The sequence below is a fragment of the Podarcis pityusensis genome (assembly GCF_964106645.2).
Source record: "Podarcis pityusensis genome assembly, chromosome: 1".
Classification (NCBI taxonomy): domain Eukaryota; kingdom Metazoa; phylum Chordata; class Lepidosauria; order Squamata; family Lacertidae; genus Podarcis; species Podarcis pityusensis.
Genome location: NC_138028.1, coordinates 58,854,285 through 58,875,622, shown reverse-complemented (window position 1 = coordinate 58,875,622; position 21,338 = coordinate 58,854,285). Strand labels below are relative to the sequence as shown.

General features: G+C 41.4%; 1 protein-coding gene across 5 annotated transcripts in view; it reads left to right on the top strand.

Annotated features, from left to right (window-relative positions):
- The window catches only part of ANO1 (anoctamin 1), a 139,863-nt gene that overhangs the window by 44,988 nt on the left and 73,537 nt on the right, over positions 1–21,338 (top strand). For all 5 annotated transcript variants that reach the window (XM_080982961.1, XM_080982960.1, XM_080982962.1 and 2 more), the window contains exon 2: positions 16,236–16,414. In XM_080982961.1, the coding sequence (XP_080839087.1) occupies positions 16,236–16,414 (179 nt within the window). The remainder of the gene's footprint in view (positions 1–16,235; positions 16,415–21,338) is intronic.

The window sequence follows — 21,338 nt, the reverse complement described above, 5'->3', positions numbered from 1 at the left end:
AAAACTTTTTGTTCCTTGGCCCTTCTAACATCTTCTTCTTGTGCATGCCTGTTGCTGTCTTGGTCTGAAGATTAAAATAAGATGGTACAATATATACCCCTCATGTGTGATGCTGAATTTACAACTAGGGTATGTTAGGGCAAAACAGGATGTAAGAATGTTTCCAGTCAGAATGTAGAAGCGTGTGCTCTGTGCATCTCCTTAAAACTAATATACTGCTGGGTGGGTCTGGAAGCAATTGTGGTATATCTGACTCACAATGACTGTACCCTATTTAAAATATGCAGTCAAATTCTGGCAATTAGTTACATCAGGCAATTTCACTTATGTAATTGCCTGAGTTTTGTTGATTTAGGAACACTGAATAAGTAGTCTGGCAGTGTTTTAAAGTGGCTGAAAGGACCTTATGCAAAATACTAAAACAAGGTGACAATGGAATTCTTGCCTTGGAGCCAACCTTTCTAGAAAGGTGCTCTTTTTGCACTGATGTATATGTTAATCCAAGTCCTGAGACTCAGCACTTAACTTACATGGCTGCATCAGAACATTACAAACCACAGCTGGCATTATATGAATGAACCTTTATGGATTCTCGAGCTCATAATGTTGCCTGCTTCCTTTCTTCCTCACCCTTCCTTCCCTACTTCTTCATTTGCAGCAAACCATAGTTTGAAATTTCATCTGAACCAACAAACTCTGGTTTGCTTTTGCTCTGGAAACCAGCATTGGAAACCACTACAGCTTGATCCTGCTTTTCAGTCCTGATTTGCAGGGCAAGCACAAACCATTGTTTTCTTTGGTTCAACCAAAATGGCAAGCTATGGTTTGCTGTACACGTTGAAAGGAGCAAGAGAACAATTGCGCACAGGAGGAAGAGGGAATGCAAGAAGAGAGCTTTCAGACCTGAAGGCGCTTAGAGGATTGTTCACAAAGCGCCAAACCATGGTTCAGTGTAACATTTGAATCATCTCACAATCACTGTGAATGATGACATGAATGTATCCCAGAGGAACTGAGAATCAAGCTGACTTCTTGGCCTCTATGGTACCCACCTGATATAGCAAAACAAGATATGCCCTTCTTGACTTGGCTGATTACCCTCCGCCCTCCCTACAAGATTGACCTCAGTTTTTAAGAAAGAGGGAAGGAGTAAGGGAACATACTTTTTTTCAAAATCTTGTTGAACAAAATCTTTATGGAAGGTTATTATATTCTAATTCCCTTTTATGGCCTTGGTGCAATGGCTAGCCACAGGGAAGTTCTTTTTTGTGCTTGTTGCTTGCTTGTTTTTAAATGAAATGTTTCTACCAGTTCTCATGAATTCATTTGCACTGAGCTATCTGCACAGTTATTCCATTTTAACTCTTTTTTAAAAAAAATATATGATTTTTTAAAAAAGAAAAAACACTTGTCCTTTGGTAGCCGGTTGCAAGAGCTTTGTAATAAAATCCTCCCAGCTGAATGAAGTCCCATGTGGGATTTCAAAGGTTTCCCCCCCCCTCCAATAACTTTCACATTTGGCACAAGCTCTGTTTTAATTATAGTACTGAACAGCCTCATCTACATACTCTTCCCATGGTTGATCTTTCCGTTTACCATAAATGCCGTGCAGCTCACTTAGAGAAAGATATTATTCTCTCCTGACTCTAGCATATGGGGACATCCTTCAAATATTGCCAGCAGTAGGTTCAGAACAAATAAAAGTAACTTAAAGAAATTGTCGCCGTGAGATCGGTTGGCCGTACCCTGTGTCCACCTTCTTATTGCTGTACTACAACTCCCATCAACCTCCACCACTGGCCATACTGACTAGGGCTGATGAGAGTTGAGTCCCACGATATCTGGAGTAGCCACATCTGCTGATATGCTGATAGTCAGTTTGCATTTACCAATAGTATGTTTCTGATTGCCTCAATGTTTTTAAACCTCAAAAAATTTAAAACTAGTTTGCAATGGTTGGGACTTGCTGGGTTCTTCAAAGTACCCAAATCCTGCCCCCCAAAAAGTCGATGGGAGCAATCAAATAATGCTTTTTAATTGACAAATAACAAAATTGATATACAAAAGTGAATACATTCCATATAACAGCATAGTCCCCACCCTCTTCCTTTCATACTATGTATTTGCTTATCTTCAACACTTCTCATCCTGCAATGTCATATTTCACATGCCTCTGTGGGTTGAATTGCATTGTGGTAGAAGCTTTGCATACCCACTTATGCAATTCATTTAAAGTTACCAGCATCTATTCAAGCTCACTGGTTTGAGTCCTACCCTTCTCCCACCTCAGATCCTCTGGATGTTTTGAACTACAACTTCCATCAGCCCCAAGCAGCATAGCCAAGCATTAAGGAGTGATGGGAGTTGTAGTCCAAAACATCTGGAGGGCATAAGGTTTCAGGAGAACAAATTCACTCTGACTACATGACAGTTCTTAGACAATGCAAGCTGATCCAATGGATTGAAAGGATAAAGAAGCTTGTATAGTTTGTTTCACTGCTCTATAAGACCTTACATGCAAATCCTGAAGACCGTTTAGGTTTTTCCCTTGCCATATGCATTGCACCTGTTCTGATAGCACAAGGATTTATGCTTCTCCAATGGAACTTTCCCCCCATCTCCTCACCCGGCACACCTTGTACCCTCCCCAAATCTGCTCCAGAGGGTTGAGGGAACTGAGCGTTTAAATATGCTACAACTCTTGGTGTTTGTGTTGGAAGACACTTTTATTTCTTTCGCATTCAGCCATCTGTATTACATGGTTCCCTCTTTTACCGCATGTGTACAACCTGCTGATCACCATTGTTCCTTGTGTACTTTAAGGATACTTGCTTTAGGCATATCAGTCAGTCAGAATGTGACTTTTGGATGAAACAATTCCATTTTTGTTTGCATTTGCCTGCCCTTGTTGACTTTAGTCATTATGCAGAAGGAAGAAGAATTCAAAGAGCCTGGGTTTTAGCCTAAGACTTTCCTCTTCTGTAATCCAGGTAAACAAAGGCTATAATCTGGAGGGGCTCAAAATTAGGTGGTGGAAAGCAATGTTCTTTCCTTCAGCAAATAAATCAGTTCCCTGGACAATGCATGGGCTTTATGCGAATATAAAAGGATGTGTACGTTAAGGATAAGCAGACCTATCAACAGAGGGAAATCACTGACAGGCTTTAAGTATGCCCTATGTACAAGTGATGTCTCTTTGCAGACAAATCTGTCACATTTGTTCCCTAATAACTTTTGACAAGAGGCAGGCCTCCTTACTGCCTTCTCCGTAGTTTATCTTAAGGGAGATTGTTTAATTTTGTTTTCCTTTTCTTCTCCGTTTTTTGTTACTCTTTTATGGTTACTTTATCATGTTTAAAACAAAGAAAATCTTGGGTTTGTGAGAGTTGCATTTGAATAGCTCCGAGAAAAGTATCTGGTTGTATCAGGGAAGGAAAAGGACAGCTGGATTGTATCCATTGTGTTCAGTTCTCTGACCTTAGGGAGAGTTTCTGGAACTACATGGCTTGTGTGTACGTAACTCCTGCTGAACAAAGCATTGTGTACTCTATAACTGGGGGTCCTATTCTATACCCTAGAATGTGCATTATACTCTTGTATGCTAGTTGGAAGGAAAAGAAAACACACTTTCTTTGATGTTTGTATAGAACTGTAGCCCTTATCTACTGTATTCCTTAAGGCCAGGAGTCTCTTCAGATTCCATCACAAATCCTTCACTCACACAGCGATCTTGCTGTTCCATCCCCCAGACTCAGTTTAGTGAAAATGGGAACTTGCTAAGGCTGCAAGCTTAAATCAAGCAATTAATTAGAGCAATTAATCAAAATTGATTAAGCAATTAGAGCAATTAATCAAGACAAATGGCATCAACTGTAAAAAAGGTGGGGGTGGAAGTGAAAAGAAGAAAATGACAAGATTTGAAAATGACAAGGTGATGAGAAAACCAAAAAGGAACTCCATAACCACAACCAAGGTCAAGGTGAATGTATAAAAGAAAGAACATCAGGACTAACCCTTTGAAAAGAACATTATCATGTCCCTATTAAAGCAAGAAAATAGTTTTCTTAGTGGGGGGGGGAGATCAGGAATAATAGCAAGTTTATTAGACACACTACACAGAAGAGCAGCTATAGACTGAGTAGAATAGACAAGTAATTAGAATTAAAGTGAAATGCAAATTAAACTCTAGGCAAGGAGGACCAGAATTAGCAGAACTGTCACCAGATGACAAAAGCACTGCCCCAAAAGCAAACTAGGAAAGACAGGTGATAGGCAAAGTGGGGAGAAAGCATTGCCCAAAATGGAATAGTCTGAACTTCAGGGGTCTGGTGAAGGTCCTTTGGTGCCATCCTTTGATAACTGTGGCTTAGAGCTGGGACATGGGGGAGCTCTACAACCCTTGCTTTTTGTGGACGTTTATGCTTAAGAACTGCTAAGAGTCTATGTGGCTACTACACAGAGTATACATTTGGGTTAAAGAGTCAAGTTAAAATAATACTCATGGGCTTTGCTTCTGAAAATGCCTTGGTGCTGAGGAGTCTGTGTAGCTCTATTCAAGGTCCCCAGGAATAGAAATACAGGACTAAAAAGCTGTATTTGATATTTGAAAGAGGAAAAGAAGCCAGCGGTGGCTCTTGGGGAAAGATTAACTCATCTCGCCCATGGTGCCCTCCAGGTATTGTTGAACTACAGCTCCCAGAATCCTTCACTGTTGGTCATACTGGCTGGGACTGATGGTAATTGGAGTTCAACAACGTCAGGAGAGCACCACATATGCTACCTTCAATATATCCTCTATTTCTGTTCTGTGACGACAGATTCTCTTGATAGGGGAAATCTTACTGTTTGCATTGCAGAAGAATCTTGAGTCTCTAGCGTTTTTGCCTCTGTGGGGCCTTACACCGGCTTTCTTATTTTTTAAATACATTTTACCACACAGGAAATATTCAGGGAGAAATCAACATCACACTCTTCTGATCGTTCCATCAGCACAAGCATTTCAGCTAGCCAGATGGATTAATCCCCGCTTCTCTCCCCCCGCCCCCCCATCACAATATTGTGAGGCTTTTCTTGGCACATGTAGCTGAACACTCAGGGGATCATTCAGGCTTTGTATCCAGGAGGTCCAAAGCCATCCTTGTTCCTGCCCTATTTCGAAATACTGCTTTTTGTGGCTTTCCACTGGCTAGGAATACTGCTGTGATAGTCCACTGCCCTGACTGGAACTGTGGTCTCTGACATAGTAGAGCCACCCTCACCAGGGTAACTCCACCAATGGAGGCCAGTAGAGAGGTGGTTGCACTGTATCCTAAACAATCCAAAGGCATCACCACTGGTGGGTTAGGATCAAACTGTTAATTGTTACAGCAAGAACACGGGTCTCATTATAAACTGGGGGTGGGTGGAAGAAACAAGGCCAACAGACAAAGGGTTGGTTGAACGGGGTTTGGTGTACATTGCACATAGTAAAACTCAAGCATCTAGTGCAATTCAAAGAAGCAAAGAAAAAGTAGAATTTTTTTTGTGTCAAGTTAGTTTTCATTTTTGAATGTTGGTATGTATGTCTTCAAGATTATCTAGCAAAGGGCTTCTATAGTTTTTAATTTCTTGATGTAACTATGTAATTTGGTAATTATTGTTGGTTGGAGTATTTTCTGTACATCCTACAATTTATGTCTCATAATTATAGAGCAAAAAAAACAACTTTAAAAGTTAAAAGCAGAAGAATAAACTATGCAGAAAAAGAATTGTGAATTTACCCATAAAGCATGGCTTCATGCAAATATACCAGGAATTATTAAATGAAAAATGAATGATACCTATCCTGATATCATAAAGCTTATATACTTTATAAACAGGCATGATTTCCCTCTGTTTATTGCAATACTAACATTTGGATTCTTAGACCAAGTCACCAGAATTTTTATTGGGCCAACAAGTGATATGCCATCCTGTTAAGCAGGGATAATATAATAAATGACTTGGATGCAGCAATATGCATAAGGAAAGGAGCCAATGTGGTCATTATCACAGTCAGAAACTCCCCATAAAGAGTCATTCATCTGGATGGAGTAAGCAGTATAGCTACACTTGAGTGCAGAATAAGCTGAGTTTTAGTTTTAAGTCTTTCCAGAGGCTTTGCCTGTAAAAGCCGTAACGTCCCAAAATGCTGTGGTCAGCAAAGCAAAGCACAAGCAAAGCAGGATACTTTCCACAGTAGAACAATTTTTCAAAAGAACTGGTGATTTAAACATTTAGGATGTCAGTGTTGCAACACCAAACTATTTCAAAGGAGCGTGGGAGTCTCCCCTAATAGAAAAGGGGCTGGCCATTTAACTCATTTGGCATGTTTCTGCTTTTGATGAAACTGACTTTAGGAGCCCATGCTAACCTAGCATTTTGAAATACATTTTAAAGAAAGGAAAGGATGGTTCAACTCTTGGCTCTGACACAGATTTCCTGTTTGGTTCTGGAAACTCATGTAAATCTTACTGTGCTTCAGTTTACAAAACAGAAAATATTTTTAAGAATACTTCCTTGCTCATACTCCTTTGTATGTATGGTTTTGTCTTTCTAAGAATGTAATCCCTTAAGAGTAGGGTGTGCTGCATGTTTAGGAGTATGTACAGTGCACTGACTACTCGTCCTGCTCCCTGTAGGCATTCCTGCAATACAAGAAGCAATAATAATGAAATTAGAGAATTACTAACGAAAACAAGAAAGTTCATTTTCTGTACAGTAGCTAGCACTGATTGTAATCCGGGGAAGAACTGGAGTTCAGTGAGAAATCTGAATGAGGAAATGTGTTCATGTGGCATGCAAAACTAGGGAGGTTATTTTAGGCACAGGAAAATTTTATTTATTCATTAATCCAACTATCTAATCCTCCTCATTCCAAATGCTTGGGGTGGGTGAAAGTACAATATACAGAATATCAAAAATAGATCACGGTATCTGCTAAACTCCAGTTCTCCAGTTGGTTTAGCTGCAGCTTCTGGAAGCAAGCCCATGTAAAAAGGCCCCACAATGTTTTCAAAAGATGATCTGGCCCATCCTTTTTGAATCCTCAGTGCAAGGACATTCCACATAATGGAGCAACAATCAAGAACATCTCTGTACTTGTCCCTTTATTTAAAAAGAATGCCTTGGTTGAGCTATGTGCTTTAACACTCTGCCTCTGCCACATTTAATTGGAACCCACTGATTCCTGTTGAGCTTCAAGTGTTATTAGGAGAGCAGGCGTGCATGCAGTCCTATGCATGCCTATTCTGAAGTAAGTCTCACTGAATTCTTTGGGACTTACTCTCAAGTAACTCCTATAGGAATGCTGCTTTAGTTGGATTGATTGCTGTGAGTCTTCAACAGACTTATTTTTATCTGCATCGTATCACAAATAAAATTGCTTCAGACACTGAAAATTTATTCCTTTGAGCAGATGAGAGACCTACAGACTTGAATATAAAGTCGCCTGACCATCAGTTGTAGTAATAGAGGAGGTTTAAGTGTCCTTTGATACAAATTAAATAATGTAATGTGAGGATCCTTCCTTCCTCTCTTTCCTGAGAATTGCTTAAATTTGGCTTAGGTACATACAAATTTAAACACAAAGTTCTTTCATCAGATTATCTTGGATGCATGATATGTGTTTATACCCATTGCCATTGAATGGGATATGTAGTTTGCTGGGTAAGGCTGCTGTCCTAATCCCACTCACCTGGAAGTAAGCCCCATTGAATTCAGTGGGACATACATCTGAATAGACATGGTTACAATTGTGCTGTAAGTGGACCGTCCCGATAAGTCAAAAACACTAGAGTTCAATGGAAGTTACACACACCAAGTTACACACACACACACAAATGAATTGGGACTCAGAATATATATATATTCAATATTGCCAGTAGACTGTTGGCAGGATGGCATGGGTATCTGAAACAGAAGGAAAGGACAGTCTGTCAGGTGTACCTGGGCCTACTGCCACTAACCTGTCCTCATACCTTTGAGTCATGATACGTTACAAACAGCTGCTGCCCACCCATACTGCTTAAGTTTTCATTGGAGACAGGGAGAACTGTAGGTTTCCTGATTTCACTGTGTAGGCAGTAATGGTGCCAATGTCACACCAGCTAAAGCTAGGAGGCAAGCATGTGCATGAAAAATAATTTCCTTAAATCATTAATCCCCTTCAGCAAGTGTCAGTTTTTACTATTCGTTCTAGGGCAACTCAATCCCCCAAACGCCTGTAACTGAATCCATTTTCTGTCCTGATGGCAACAAACTTGTCGCGCGGGGAGGGGGGTGGGAAGAGAAAATCTAGCACCTACAGCCTGTCACAGGGCAAAGTCCAAATAGTGGAGATGTAAGAAGAAACCACCTGCTGTTCAGCCACCTTCTGTGCCAGAGGATAAACTTTGCTCCTAGCAGACGTTTATTGTTGCTCTGCGTTATTCAGACTAGCACACACATTTTCAGCATTATCCAAACAAACAACAGCTGGGGAGCAGGGAGATAAAAATTTAGGTATTGCTATAGCACGAAATGATCCAAGGACTATTTTGCATTTCCAAAAACAGCAGTAAGAAAAAAATGGGTGTGTGCATTCTATAAAGTAGTTGTCTGTACGAACTAGCACAAGACCTGCAGTGACTCAAAATCACGCTGCTAATTGTACTGGTTAACTGTCTTAGGTGTTTGTCTTCCTAAAGTTGTGGGTAAAAGGTAAAGGTAAAGGTAAAGGGACTCCTGACCATTAGGTCCAGTTGTGACCAACTCTGGGGTTGTGGCGCTCATCTCGCTTTATTGGCTGAGGGAGCCAGCGTACAGCTTCCAGGTCATGTGGCCAGCATGACTAAGCCACTTCTGGCAAACCAGAGCAACGCACGGAAACGCTGTTTACTTTCCTGCTGGAGTGGTACCTATTTATCTACTTGCACTTTGACGTGCTTTCGAACTGCTAGGTTGGCAGGAGCAGGGACCGAGCAATGGGAGCTCATCCCGTCACGGGGATTCAAACCGCCGACCTTCTGATCGGCAAGTCCTAGGCTCTGTGGTTTAACCCACAGCGCCACCCGCGTCCTCAAAATCATGATGATAATTGTACTGGGTAACTGTCTTAGGTGTTTGTCTTCCTAAAGTTGTGGGTACAGAGAAGCAAAGTTGACAGTCTGGGACATAACTTCCAAGTACTTCAGCAGTGAGGAATACTGGGAATAGTGAGGGCAGGCGTCTACCACACACTGTGCCCTAAGAACACAGGAAGCTGCCTTGAATCAGACCATTGGTCCATCCAGCAATATTGGTCTTGTCTGCACTTCCACTTGTGCCATGCATAGAAAGCACAGGCCCAAGTGGTTTTCCACTTGACTCATGCTTTTGAGGCATAGTTCCAAGCGGTTTTCCCCTTGTCCCATGCCTTCCCCAAGGAAAACTCACTCTTTAATGCTAAATTGGAACAAACATTTTGTCAGGGAACTCTGGGAATTGTAGCTGTGTGAAAAGAATGGAGATATCCTACCAACTCTCAGTACTCTTAACAAACAACAGTTCCCAAGATTCTTCGTGGGAAGCCATGCCTGTTTAAAGTGATATGATGATGCTTTAAATGTATAGTGCAGATGGGGCCTTAGCCATGGAACTGAATTTTAGATTTCATCTTAGCCACTTGGACATATCAAGTGAAAGAGATCTAGCAGGATATGTTGTACCTTTAGAAGCAGACGGGCATATAAATAAAAATTAATTTCAACCATGTATATGCCGCTTAACAATGTAATTTTTGTGTAACAACAGCTGCACTCACAGATGCATATCACATCCAGATAGGTGTATTGATGTAACTTGTCATCCATAGCAACAGAGGGATCTAGTATATCAAATAAACATAGGTGTGTATGGAAAACCAGCCAGGAAGTCCAACACAGTCATATTTAATTTCAAAGGAGAGAGTTTCACAACAATTAGTTTATCATTAGTTAAAAGAAAGTTGAAATGCACAGGTAGGATTATCTTGACATTCCTTTCAGGGAGTTAGTGAACTTATAAATTGGCAAGGAGGTACATTTGTTACAGAAATGACAACTCAGCTTTTATTCAGAAGGATTTGAGAGGGAGGGAAATCACAGTCATGAATTTATTTTCTGTATGAATATTGGTGTGGAATTTTAAAACTGAAAACTATTGCAGAACTCATGCTTCTATCCCCTAAACACAAGAATGCGGCTTTTTTTAGATTTACCATTGTACTAGCAAGCTTTTCAAGAGGAAGCTCGGGGCATGTTGAAAACAACTTATTTTCAAAGGTGAATGTCCTTTTCAATACTTTGTTCAGGCATCATTTTTTTTGAGCAGAATCTTTACAGTGGGAACAAATGCTGCTTAGATAGGAGAAGCCAGCTTTCTCTATAGCCATAATGTGAGTAAAGGTTTCTGTCAGTGGTCTGTTCTGAAATTGTTTACATACAGCAGACTGACTCAGTCTGGAGTATTGTTTTTGATCTGGTCACAAAGGCCTGCATGCTTGCTCTGTGTGTTTCCTTGTCTCTGAATTTAGTGTGAATGTCATATGTGTCCAAAGTACATTAAAATGAAGACTGATTTTGCAACATGTTTTTCATGGAAGGGCCTCCAGACCTAACCCCTACCCTCTTCCTGTTACAACAGCATTTCAGGTAGCAAAGCTGAGAAAGTGCTGGAGATTTGCCGCCAACCAGAGAAAGCCAGGCTTAGCTATGTAAGCCAATGGCCTCCCCGTATAAAGTAACTTCCTTATAGAATGTCTGAATACAGGAGCCACCCAGCTGTGGTTTGAGACTAATATCCTTCTCGTTCTTTTTCGGTTCAAGGTTGGCTAAATGGAGTGGAGAAAGCCGACCTAGAATGGAGATGATGAGAGCTTGTGGGGTGGGGGAGGCTGAGGAAAGCAGGTTTCTCTGGGCTTTGTGGATCAGAGTGGGAAGGAGGAAGTAACAGGCCAGCAGGAGACTTGTGAGTGAGAGAAGTGGGAATATGAAGAGTTCCCAAGGAGCAGCAAGAGGAAGGGAGGCAGTGACAGCTACTGGGAAGGCAGAAGTGGTTGGGGATATTTTGAAATAGAAGGTGGTTCCATCAGAGCAGGTCTTTGGTCCAGGACCTCACTTAGTGGATTGAAGAAAGAAGGCCCCACCAAACACAGAGGGTCTGATTTCATTGTGAAGTAATACTACTATGTTGGGGAGAGGCATTTTAAAGTAATACACATCACAACCTAAACAGCTCACCTCCCTGTAAGACTGTTCAGTCTTAAAATGACTAACTGTACCCCTGGAAATGTAAGAAAATTGTTAGCAACAGCAGCTGTAGTTTTCAGCCATATGTATATTTTTTGAATGCAGCAACTAAACCTAGGAATGCTAGTTGCTATGCTAATTGAACCAAGCAGTGGTCATGAAAAACAAAAACAAAACCACCCTTTCAGGCAGGTCCAGTATTTGAATTTGAGTATTAGGCATTCGTTAAATAAGCTAGCTGTGCTTTTATCTTGGTATCAGAATCTCAGTTAGGTTTAAAGGTAATGACTGATTATTTTATTGCAAATATCAATTGCCTGATGGAACTTGCCATCACACAAACATCATTCTTTCCCACAGTCCGCTTAGCATATATAAAAAATGTGCCCTCAGGCAGGCTTTGGCTGGATTGCTAGATTTAAGAGATAACCAGGGAACCCCAATTCCTTAAAAAGGCAGGAGAACAGCAAAACAGGGCTATTTTACACACTGTCATTTACAGTTACTGCTGTTGTACTCCGTGGTCCATTTGTTAATACAGCATTAGCTTGTTCCTGTATAACTATGGATTTGTAATCATGCTATCTTCACTGTGCTGTACACCTTATCCTATGTGCATCACAGGCAGCTCTGATTGTGTAGGCACCTGCCAACATGGGAGCAGATCCCACCTGCAAGCCATTCTTCTGCATCACACTCTTAGGACGCGACGGTAGAGGCATCACACATCCTTGCAATGAAATCCACAAATGTTACTAGCCCTCAAAAGAAAGAAAGAAGAAGTTTTCTAGCTTGCCAGGCAACAGCCTGGAAGGAAAATAGAGACAGCCCTTTCCCAGTTGCACCCTTCTTGGTCACCTGGTCATCATGTCACCTAGACATTATTCTTATTCTCCCACAGGTGACCAGGTGAGTGGCTGTTGAGAAGCCTGACAGCCCATATAAATAGAAGGGATCCTTATGTGAGGGAGCTTTTGAATGTTGTTGATCGTGGACTTGACCCATATTAGCAATATATGTGCTTCATATTCCAAGAAACATTCCAGGAGGTAACTAAGGATCCTTCCAGACTGGTGGTGTTTTTTGTTGGTGTGATCTGCAACACGTTATTGTCCCAATAATGGTGCATTAGTGATGTAGTTATACTGGACATACTGTCTATAAATCATTGGAGAACTTCATTTATTGTTCTCCAATACTTCTTCAGTATTACTACATTATTGCCATCTAGACGGATACTGTCACACTATAGTGCAAAAAAAGCAGGACAGTGGAGGATAGTACAGTTGCCAGGAATGGAACCTTGCCATTGTATTTTCAGACTTGCCCCCATATGTTCTATACAAGCAGAAATGAAGTTTGGATATTTTTAGATTATGACTCTTAAGAAACCCAGCCAGATGGGCGGGGTGTAAATAAAAAAAAAGAAAAAGAAATGAAGGACCATTTTATTATATTAGTCAGTGCTTGGTACACCACCACAGGAAAAGGGAAGGAAAAATTAATCATCTAAGATGATATCTGAAGCTTTGCCAGTTTCTCTTCGTGTCAGTTAAGCTTTTCTTTTTCAGAATCCGTATGTAGGTGACTTGCTGTCTTCCACTGGGCATGCTATGCCACTCTTGAACCACCAGTACTAATTCTCTCAGGACAGACATGTTAAAGGATTGTAATGTAGAGAGATGTAATGTAGAGACATGTTAAAGTAGTGTAATGTAGAAAATGGATGCAAAGATAGGCAAGCAGGTGGAAGAACCTTAGCTCAGCAGTTGAGCGCAGGTTTTGCACCTGAAAGCCCTCAGGTTCAATCCCCAGCATCTCCAGCAAGGACTAGGGAAGGCTCTTGTTTAAAACCTTGGAGAGCTACTACCAGTCCATGTAGATGGGCTTTCTCCAAGCTTGTGTCCTCCAGGTGTTCCAGACAACTAAGAACATAAGAAGAGCCCTGCTTGATCAGGCCAGTGGCTCATGTAGTCCAGCATCCTATTCTCACACTGGCCAACCAGGTGCCTGTGGGAAGCCTGCAAGCAGTACTGGAGTGTATCAGCACTCTCCTCGCCTGCAGCTAGATGGATCAGTAGTTTAATTCAGTATAAAAGAGTTTCCTATCTTCACTGTGTTCCTATGTGCAGTCCTTGAAGAAATAGTTAAAAGTCTCTTATTATGAGTCCGTTTCCTGTGCCTGAACATAGGCGTCCAGTTTGGCCAAATTTGTGTTCCATTTTATCCTTTCATGGATAAAACTCAGAATATATGACCTATCAGGGAGGCACAGTATCACTGTAGATTTTCATAACTTTTCTCCTTCTGCTTACCTCTCCTCCCACTGCTGCACTGGCGTAAAAGACAGCTTTTTGGAAGGGAGAGTTATTAATAGTGATCATTTATTCACTGGAACTGGAATCCTTAATGGAAGTTCTCACTAAAGACACAAGGACCAGGAAATGCCCCTTCTTCTTTAATCATAGTGAAACTCAGTTAATGTTATTAAATAATTGGATTTGCCTGGCAGTCATCCATAACTTGTGTTTCATGGAGGGAAAGACATTTGAGAAGCAAGTTATGCATGTCTAATCTGGACTGGGATCTTTTCAGACACCACCCTCATTAGACCATCTCATTCTGTACATATCATTCAGGACTGTACCTTCTAAGAGGTGTTCTGTTGGATGCTGAAACACATAATCAACCTTCCTTGTTAGATGAGGTGTCCTTAAAAGCAACCTCCATCCTCACAGTCATAACAGCTGAAGGGAGATTTGTTTTTCAGGATTATTAGAAGTATAATAGAAGTTGATAGTAATCTTGAAAAATTCACCCTGAGCCAGAAGGAATCTTAGGTGGTCAGATCATGTGGGTGGACCACAGGATTGGTAGAGTGGAACCATCTACCCCTAGTAGTAGTCGTTTTTAAATACATTTTTTGATTCTAAAAACAACATCTCATCCTTTAATGGAAAAGTTAATGTCACAAATTGGAACTCCTGCCTTGGGAGGAAAATCTTGTTGTTTAGTCGTTTAGTCGTGTCCGACTCTTCGTGACCCCATGGACCAGAGCACGCAAGGCACTTCTGTCTTCCACTGCCTCCCTCAGTTTGGTCAGACTCATGTTTGTAGCTTCGAGAAAATCTTAGGTAAGGTGAACAAAGCTTGGGTGGTTTACTTATTGATCTTACCCTGCCTGCATTTCTGATTCTGATAAAGCAAAGACCAGAGAAACAGAGGGGCATAAGGACATTTACAGTGGTACTTTGCATTTTGTATTCTCAAAACATCCAAAGTTAACACACTGGACTTAGGAGACAAAGAGAGCAGGAAGGAAAGTGCTTCATTTCAGTCTTCCATATGAGGCCAGTAACTATATAAGCCACTGATTATAGAAATCTTGGGATTTGCATTCACCTACTGTTTGTGGGCACTCTCCTCATATTAAATTCACTTGAAGTGGTGCTTCTGCTTAATACAATATTGTATTATGGGAGATATTTACATTTCACATCTCTTCTGCTATCCATAACAAAGAGGATTCATGGTTCCCTGCCTATTATGCTGCTATATTTGTTCTGCTTTACGTCATGTATTGCCAAAGGTGATGGCACTATGGGCTCAGGTGTACACACCGGCAGATGGACAGTTGTTTTGGATTATACAATAGAACTGACTCATCTGAACAGAGTTCCAGACAATTCCCATACTTCCCCAAACTGGGCTTAGACAAAGTCCCAAAATGCAGTTAGCTGGGAACACTTCATTTGAAGTTTTCAATATATAAATCTTTCCCACACACACACATTTTAGCTTGTAATTTAGCTTGTGATTTTGGCGTGTAAATAATTTTGTACAAGTCAGTTCCTCAGTTCTGTATTAATAAGGGAGTCAATCCACGTATTAACGTTTTTCTGTACAAAGGACTGAAGTCTTTTGTAATGTCAGAATGACTCCTTTAGCATGAAGTTTCAGCTGAAGCTGAAACAGAGTTTCCCGGTACTTTAAAATCCAGGCACTATAGACTCAGGCTGCAATACACTTATCTGTGAATCTCATTCAATTTAGAGTAGAAATGTACAGGACAGTGTTACAAGGCATATTTAGCTTTACTGAGTACTGAGGTATCTTTGAAAGCTACTACCTACTTCCTATGATCCAGCAAATTGATCAGCATGCAGTAGTCCACACATGCCAAAGGATATTGCATGTGCTTTTAAGGAATGTGCATCCATCACCCAGGGCAGGGCATTCAGGGCCCCTTGCTGGAGTGGAATGACACACAAACAAAAAGTTGGACAAGTTTTGACAACTCTAGCCACCTGTTTGCAGGCTAGGTGAGTGAGCTAAATCTTTTGAGGGGAGGGGACATTCATCTAAAGTGGTCAGTTTTGTCAAACTGACAGCACTGCCAACATGTTTGGTTGTGAGGATTCTGTTTCCCTTACATATATTTAGAATTCACATAAGTAATGGTAATGCTAATAGGTTGGCATGCTATGTGTTTTGTGGGTGTGTCTTACTCTGGTGTTTGTTTTAAATGCTATTTATTTATTTATTTATTTATTTATTTATTTGAGACCAATTAATTTGCAATGGCTATTGCTAAAACAATCAGTTAGAAATCCAGTTCGCTCAGCTGCCAGTGCAATTTGGAATAGTTCATTGGTGGTGCCTATATCCTGAAACACAGGATCCTTTCTACGGTGCTGCTGATTAGGGAAGCTGGTGTCAAGAAGAAACCTGGGGAAAGCTCAGAAGCGCTCTGAGTAGAACCAGGGGAGCATAAGGCAAAGCTGGCAGGGGAGGTACTTTTTTGTCTCTCTTCCCACAAAGGGGTGGGAAGAGAGACAAAAGACAGGGGCAGATGCTGACTGGAACAAGACAAGTTCCAGCTGGATGGTGGAGAGAGAGTGAGTGAGAGAGAGAGACTGTGGATGAGAAGTGATGAAAGGCTTTAAAACAACCTGTTTCTCTTTCCTCCAGACACCGATGGTTCATTTCATGGGGTGGAGTTTCTGCCAGAAGATTTCAGAGACTCTCCTAATGAAAGAACAATGAGGGTGAATGAAAAATACTCCACGCTACCTGCTGACGAGAAAGGGATCCACATTATCAACATCAGAGCTATTGAAGATATAGGATACGTTCGCACCGAGAGTACGGTGAGTGGAGGAGGCGTCTTCTCACCTATTTGTTGACATATCTAGCTGCTAACAACATAATCCTGTCTGTGATCTCTGTCCTTTTGCCTCTTATAACCCCAGGGTTGTAACTGTGCACTCCACTGTACAGTATTCCTTCCAAAAGTAAGACTGTTTCAGATGTCTGACGCTAAAAAACATTACAGCATTTCACTGCCTAATGAGGGCTTGAATGAGAAGGTTTCATTTTAATCAGTGCATTTTTAAGCGGGTATTTCAGTCTAGATAACAGAACTACACACACACATACTTGCATTGCTGAATGTAAATTTTGTGGGAAGTTTTTGTGCTGCCTTCAGCTGCCCCTTGCAGTACTATACTAAGAAATTTTCGAAATAGTATATCTTAATTTTTTAAAAATCATTTATATTTCTGTTAAAATGACCCTCAAGGCAGCTGTTCCCAGATATGCATTGAGATTAAAATGTTAGCGATATTATCACACACAAACGCACAAAGGATTAGCCTCTGTCCCTCTAATATCTCACTTCATGCCTTTTGCAGAGGGCAAAATTTTCCTTGGCATAGAAATGCTGTGATGAGGGAGGGAGGAAGTTTACCTGTTGGCATTTGCATATTATGCAGCCATAAAAAAGTGAAAACCTCAAACCAATAGGATCCCAAACGTATGATCGATGTCCAGGAAGAGAGCCATGTGAGCCTTCTGTTACAAAAACAAGACACTTGCAGCACCTTAAAAGCTAATACATGTATTATGTCATGTGCTTTTGTATAGGGGAATTAAATTCAAAAAGTATAGACAGTGAAGTATAGACTGAAGGCTCAGGTCTTATGCCCACTTACCTTTTTGAACTCAGTGATACTTCCTTCTCAGTAGACATGCACAGGATTGTGCTGCAAATGTATGTAAAAGAATTACAATGACCACAAACAGTGTTGATTATTTCTTGGCACTAGTAAGCAAGTGAAAAAAGTTCGGATGAAGGGATAATTAGGACTCTGTCATTGTTCTCGAGCAATGTCCTACAAGCAGAACTTTTTTTCTCCATTAGGGAACATATTAACAAATACTGAGTTGCCTTTTGAGATTTGGCTTTTCAAATTGTGGTGAGAAAATATTCACCATGCCCTCCCATCAGATATCAAGGAGATAAATAACTATACAACTTTTAGAAGACATCTGAAGGCAGCCCTGCATAGGGAAATATTTAATGTTTGATGTTTTATTATTTTTTAAATCTGTTGGAAGCTGCCCACAGTGGCTGGGGCATCCCAGTCAGTTGGGTGGGGTACAAATAAAAGAAGAAGAAGAAGAAGAAGAAGAAGAAGAAGAAGTCTTTTTATTCAAAATCACATGTTGGTAATTATGTGTATAAATGGGATCAGTTACTGAATACAGATTTATTGGTATTTATCTCCTTCAGGTTTATTCAAATCTTTCACCTTTGGAACTTCTTTAGATGGGCACAGTTTAAAAAATGGGCTGCTTATAATGCATAATGCAGCAGGCAACTAGACTTGCAGAGGCATAATGGTTTGGGACTAGCATGGAAACATAATCTTAGGGGTGTATGTCATATTGCAGTTCGTTTTTTTAATTAATTCTTTCACATGAAACTCCTATGATGAAAACTCTACAGTGGAAAGAATTGATTCCTTTGTCTGCTTGTGAGTTAGTTGCCTACAGGGCAAGAATCTGGGAGTCGCTCAGTGTGCCTATGTCAGAGCAAGAAGGTGAATGTTTGTTTCTTCCCAAGTACAAGTATAAACACTGGGAAGACTTATAGGGTGACTCCAGTGAATGAGCACACAGTGTGCAAAGAGGGTTGTAGAGCTGTATGCGTACAAGCAGAAGTCAGAGACATCATCTCTCAGCTTGGAAAATGCTACATATTTGTTTATTCTTACTTAACAAAATTTATATACCATGTGTGTATAAGAAAACCTCAAAGCAGTTTACAAAAATATACAATAAAACATTAAAATTCTTGTTTTTAAAAAAGCTAAAAACAACCATTTAAAGAAATTTAAAAGATGATTCAAATCATCTGTAGATATGGGTTATTGGGAGCAGAAATTTGTCCAGATTTGAACTATGGCACCCAAGACAGGGCTTTGAATTTCAGATACTGCCACAGAAAGGGGCACTAGATTCTAGCGACTAGAAGGGCTTCGTGAAAATGCACCATTTGAAAATGAAACTATATATAGTGTCAACTTATTGGTTAAATCCATGCTGTATATGGTGTATGTTCCCTTGAATGGTGCATAAAAAGGTTGGGTATTTATTCACCACTCGTCATTAGGCCAGTATTGTCTGTCTAAGTATCTTTAGAAGTCACATTCAGACCTTCAACGTGTGAAGGTCTGAGAGAAGCCTGTATGGAAAACTGGGGCAGCGGGGGGGGGGAGCTTGTGTGTGCACTTCCCTCCCCCTGTACTTCTTAAAGACCCTACCTGCCTGCGGACTGTCTCGCCAGAGTGGTGCATGCTCTAGTTATCTCCCGCTTGGACTACTGCAATGCGCTCTACATGGGGATACCTTTGAAGGTGACCCAGAAATTGCAACTAATCAAGAATGTGGGAGCTAGACTGGTGACTGGGAGTGGCCGCCAAGACCATATAACACTGGTCCTGAAAGACCTACATTGGCTCCCAGTATATTCCGAGTACAATTCAAAGTGTTAGTGTTGACCTTTAAAGCCCTAAACAGCCTCGGTCCTGTATACCTGAAGGAGCATCTCCACCCCCATCGTTCAGCTCGGACACTGAGGTCCAGCACCGAGGGCCTTCTGGCAGTTCCCTCACTGCGAGAAGTGAGGTTACAGGGAACCAGGCAGAGGGCCTTCTCGGTCGTGGCGCCCGCCCTGTGGAACACCCTCCCTTCAGATGTGAAGGAAATAAGTAGCTATCCTATTTTTAAAAGTCATCTGAAGGCAGCCCTGTTCAGGGAAGTTTTTAATATTTAACACTGTATTGTTTTTAATACTTGATTGGGAGCCGCCCAGAGTGGCTGGGGAAACTCAGCCAGATGGGCGGGGTATAAATAATAAATTATTATTATTATTGTTGTTGTTGTTGTTGTTGTTGTTGTTGTTGTTATTGAAGTCTAATGTGATCAGCACAGTGACGTCATATCAGACATTACATTTATATTATACGTTACAAAGAAAATAGAGTGAAGAGGCGCAGAGTGGTGGCATCCCTGTGTGCCTCTTATAATGTCTGGTTTGGCCTTTCATGTAGTTCTCATGCTTCTTCAGCAGCCTGGCACAGTTTTAGAACTTAACTAATTACATCTCTCCACATTATGAAAGCATTTAGTCACTTCAGCTAAGACTAGAATTTATTAAAAGCTCTTGAACAAAACACTTTGCAGATCAGGAGGCCAAGACATCTTTGAGAAATGGCACAAAAATATGTTTTTTCTTTCTCAAAAGGAAGCATCTGTTTTTTATACTACAGCCAAATTTATATAAAAGTGGTCTCTTGAGAGAGACCACACATGCAAACTTGGAAGCATCAATGACTTTCTTTCCTCTTACAGCCTAATAAAGGAATAATTCTGAGTACTTTGTTTAATTAAGAAAAAGTGGGTGTAATACATGAAGATCCTGATCTGGAACATCCGTATTGTCTTTACCACCCAAGCCATACAAATCCATCTTGCATTCTAGTTCCTTTGTTCTGTTCTGGTGGTCTTAAGGTGTCAACTTTACCCAGCTGGAAAACTGTGTTTGAGGCACAGCTAGCATCTGCTAACTTAGCCTGGGAATGGCTGACGCACTAAGTGCTATACTCCTTTCAAAGAACAGGTGTGTCCCCACTGGCCTGCCTGCTGGTGGTTGTTTGAAGGGACCAAAACAACAGGCTTATATGTTATTTAAAACAGCTGGAACTGAATTATCAGTGCATCTGCACTTAATCTTGGGTCTGCCTCTTCTGCTTTAGGATTTGCACTTAATTAGCAAGAGTGTGGCACTAATGTTTCAAGTATACAGTACAACAACATTTTTATCCTGTGAACCTCCTTGAGATCTTTGGATGACACAACAACAGCAACATCTGCCCTTGGCTGTCCGAGGCTGACATTCCCTTTAGTGGCATGGGAGAAGCTGCATGCCTCATTGCACTAGCCTTGTCCAAAGTGATGGGAGGAGTCCATGCCACAGTTCCTTTGCGTGGACAAGCGGAGTCCCCCAAACCCTGGGCAGCCCCCATGTGGAATAAAGACTCAAGACAACGTGCTATGGGATTAAAATTGGCCACAACTTATTATGCTTCAGATATGGGTAGACCTTGGCTCAGGCATTGGGCATTTATCCCTCCCAGTCCCCCGCCGGGGATCTGGGGAACATCAGGGTTACCTAGTGGGGGAGATGGGCTGGCTCTGGAGAACATATGTTCAAGCAGAGAGAGCCCGCCCCCGTTACGTCGCTGTCGCGGGGGAGAGCAATGACAACCTCTAGGTGTATGGCCAAAGCCTCCCCTCAAAACCCCTTTAACGGGGAACCCTGGTATCGCCGCCACAAAGAGGAGGGGGCGTGGGCCACCCCCATTTAGGAAAGATAGACTAAAGGATTCTGCCCAAGGCCTGATACCGCCAAAATTGTGATGTTTTGCTACGGGGAAAGGGAAACCTGCCAATGCAGGAGAATTCCTTTCCGGCCCTTCAACAGCGACCTTGCTGTAGCAGCGCCCGCATACCTGTGGATAAAAGGTTAACCTGCAAAAGAAGTCTTAACTGAGGGTGGATAGGGTGGGAGAAGATCTGGAGCCAACTGATGATTCCCAGGTAGGATCCTCCCCCTATTGTGTGGGCAGGTGGTCCCTCCTTCTACCTGGCCTAATCACCTTGGCAACGGCTCCCCAGGCGGGATTGGGCAACTGGCTGTGGTCAGCGGAGACCTCCAGGTATCCCACC